Source organism: Wasmannia auropunctata, unplaced genomic scaffold (assembly GCF_000956235.1).
Source record: "Wasmannia auropunctata unplaced genomic scaffold, wasmannia.A_1.0 LD335761.1, whole genome shotgun sequence".
NCBI classification, from domain to species: domain Eukaryota; kingdom Metazoa; phylum Arthropoda; class Insecta; order Hymenoptera; family Formicidae; genus Wasmannia; species Wasmannia auropunctata.
In genome coordinates, this window is record NW_012027129.1 from 1,905 (window position 1) to 2,912 (window position 1,008).

The 1,008-nt window shown below is 44.3% G+C and overlaps 1 protein-coding gene across 1 annotated transcript in view; it reads right to left on the reverse strand.

Moving 5' to 3' along the window:
• Positions 1–236: 236 nt before the first annotated feature.
• Positions 237–1,008, reverse strand: part of LOC105456138 (dedicator of cytokinesis protein 3) — a 19,349-nt gene continuing 18,577 nt past the window's right edge. Inside the window, exon 12 of the mRNA XM_011699958.1 lies at positions 237–819. Coding sequence (XP_011698260.1) covers positions 617–819 — 203 coding nt within the window. The 3' untranslated portion in view covers positions 237–616. The remainder of the gene's footprint in view (positions 820–1,008) is intronic.

Genomic DNA, 1,008 nt, shown 5'->3' on the forward strand with positions numbered 1-1,008 from the left:
TATTCGGAAGAGCGACGTTTCGTGTAAAGTTCGAGATATATATATATATATATATGTATTATATACCGCGATTCGATCGCCGATCACGTCCAGACGAGATTTTTTAGTCTAACGAGAAGCATCCCCTCACTGGACGTTTTCGGTGTTCAAGAGCGATTATTACACTTTTTTTTTTACCTTCCCTTCTCTCTATTTCCCTAACGAAGGTACGTATAATAAACGCGGGGTTGGATCCGTTTTCGTATTACGTTACCGGATCAGTTCGATGTCGATCTTTCGGATCAAGTTTACGGTTTAATTCGGTTCCCAAAGTTTTGCTGTCAGCTACGTGCGGAGTCGGTCCATGTGCAAAAGTCAAAAATCTCGATGACGACGAAGTCTAAGGTCCGCCTCTCCACGTTACACCTTGTTACGACACGACGACGACGACGACGACGACGACAACGACAACGATGACGACGATGATAAATCTTATTGCCTATCTTAAGTTACCGTTCTAAGAGGAATCCCGACGACTCGAGGGAATAAATTGAGTACAGGATTCGCGCCTGACCATAATGGCACATGCACATCACTAAAATACTAACCGCTAGAGACTAGGGGGAGGATAGCGTCACTACACGGTGCTCTCCGTGTCGGACGCCACGGAGAGCGTCTGCATCTTCGGCACGGAATAGTTCTCCGAGTGGCCGTGACTCTGCGTTCGGTTGGATACTCTCTCGAGGGTCGAGGGAGCTGAAGGAGTGTCCTGATGGGCCTTGGGAGGGATCGGTGGCGGGCTCACCTGTGAAAGAGAATTAATCTGATCATTGCTAGTGTCTGTTAGCCAATATATTATTTAGATATCTGTTGTGAAATAAAAACATGTGAAACAAAAAAAAATTAATCAAAAATACTAACAAGGGAACCTCGCGAAGTGTCAAATTCTGATTTTAATGAAACTTGGTACACTTTGAGGTCACATAAATAGATGAATTTAGAAATTATCAGTTGGTGCTCGGAAGAGCA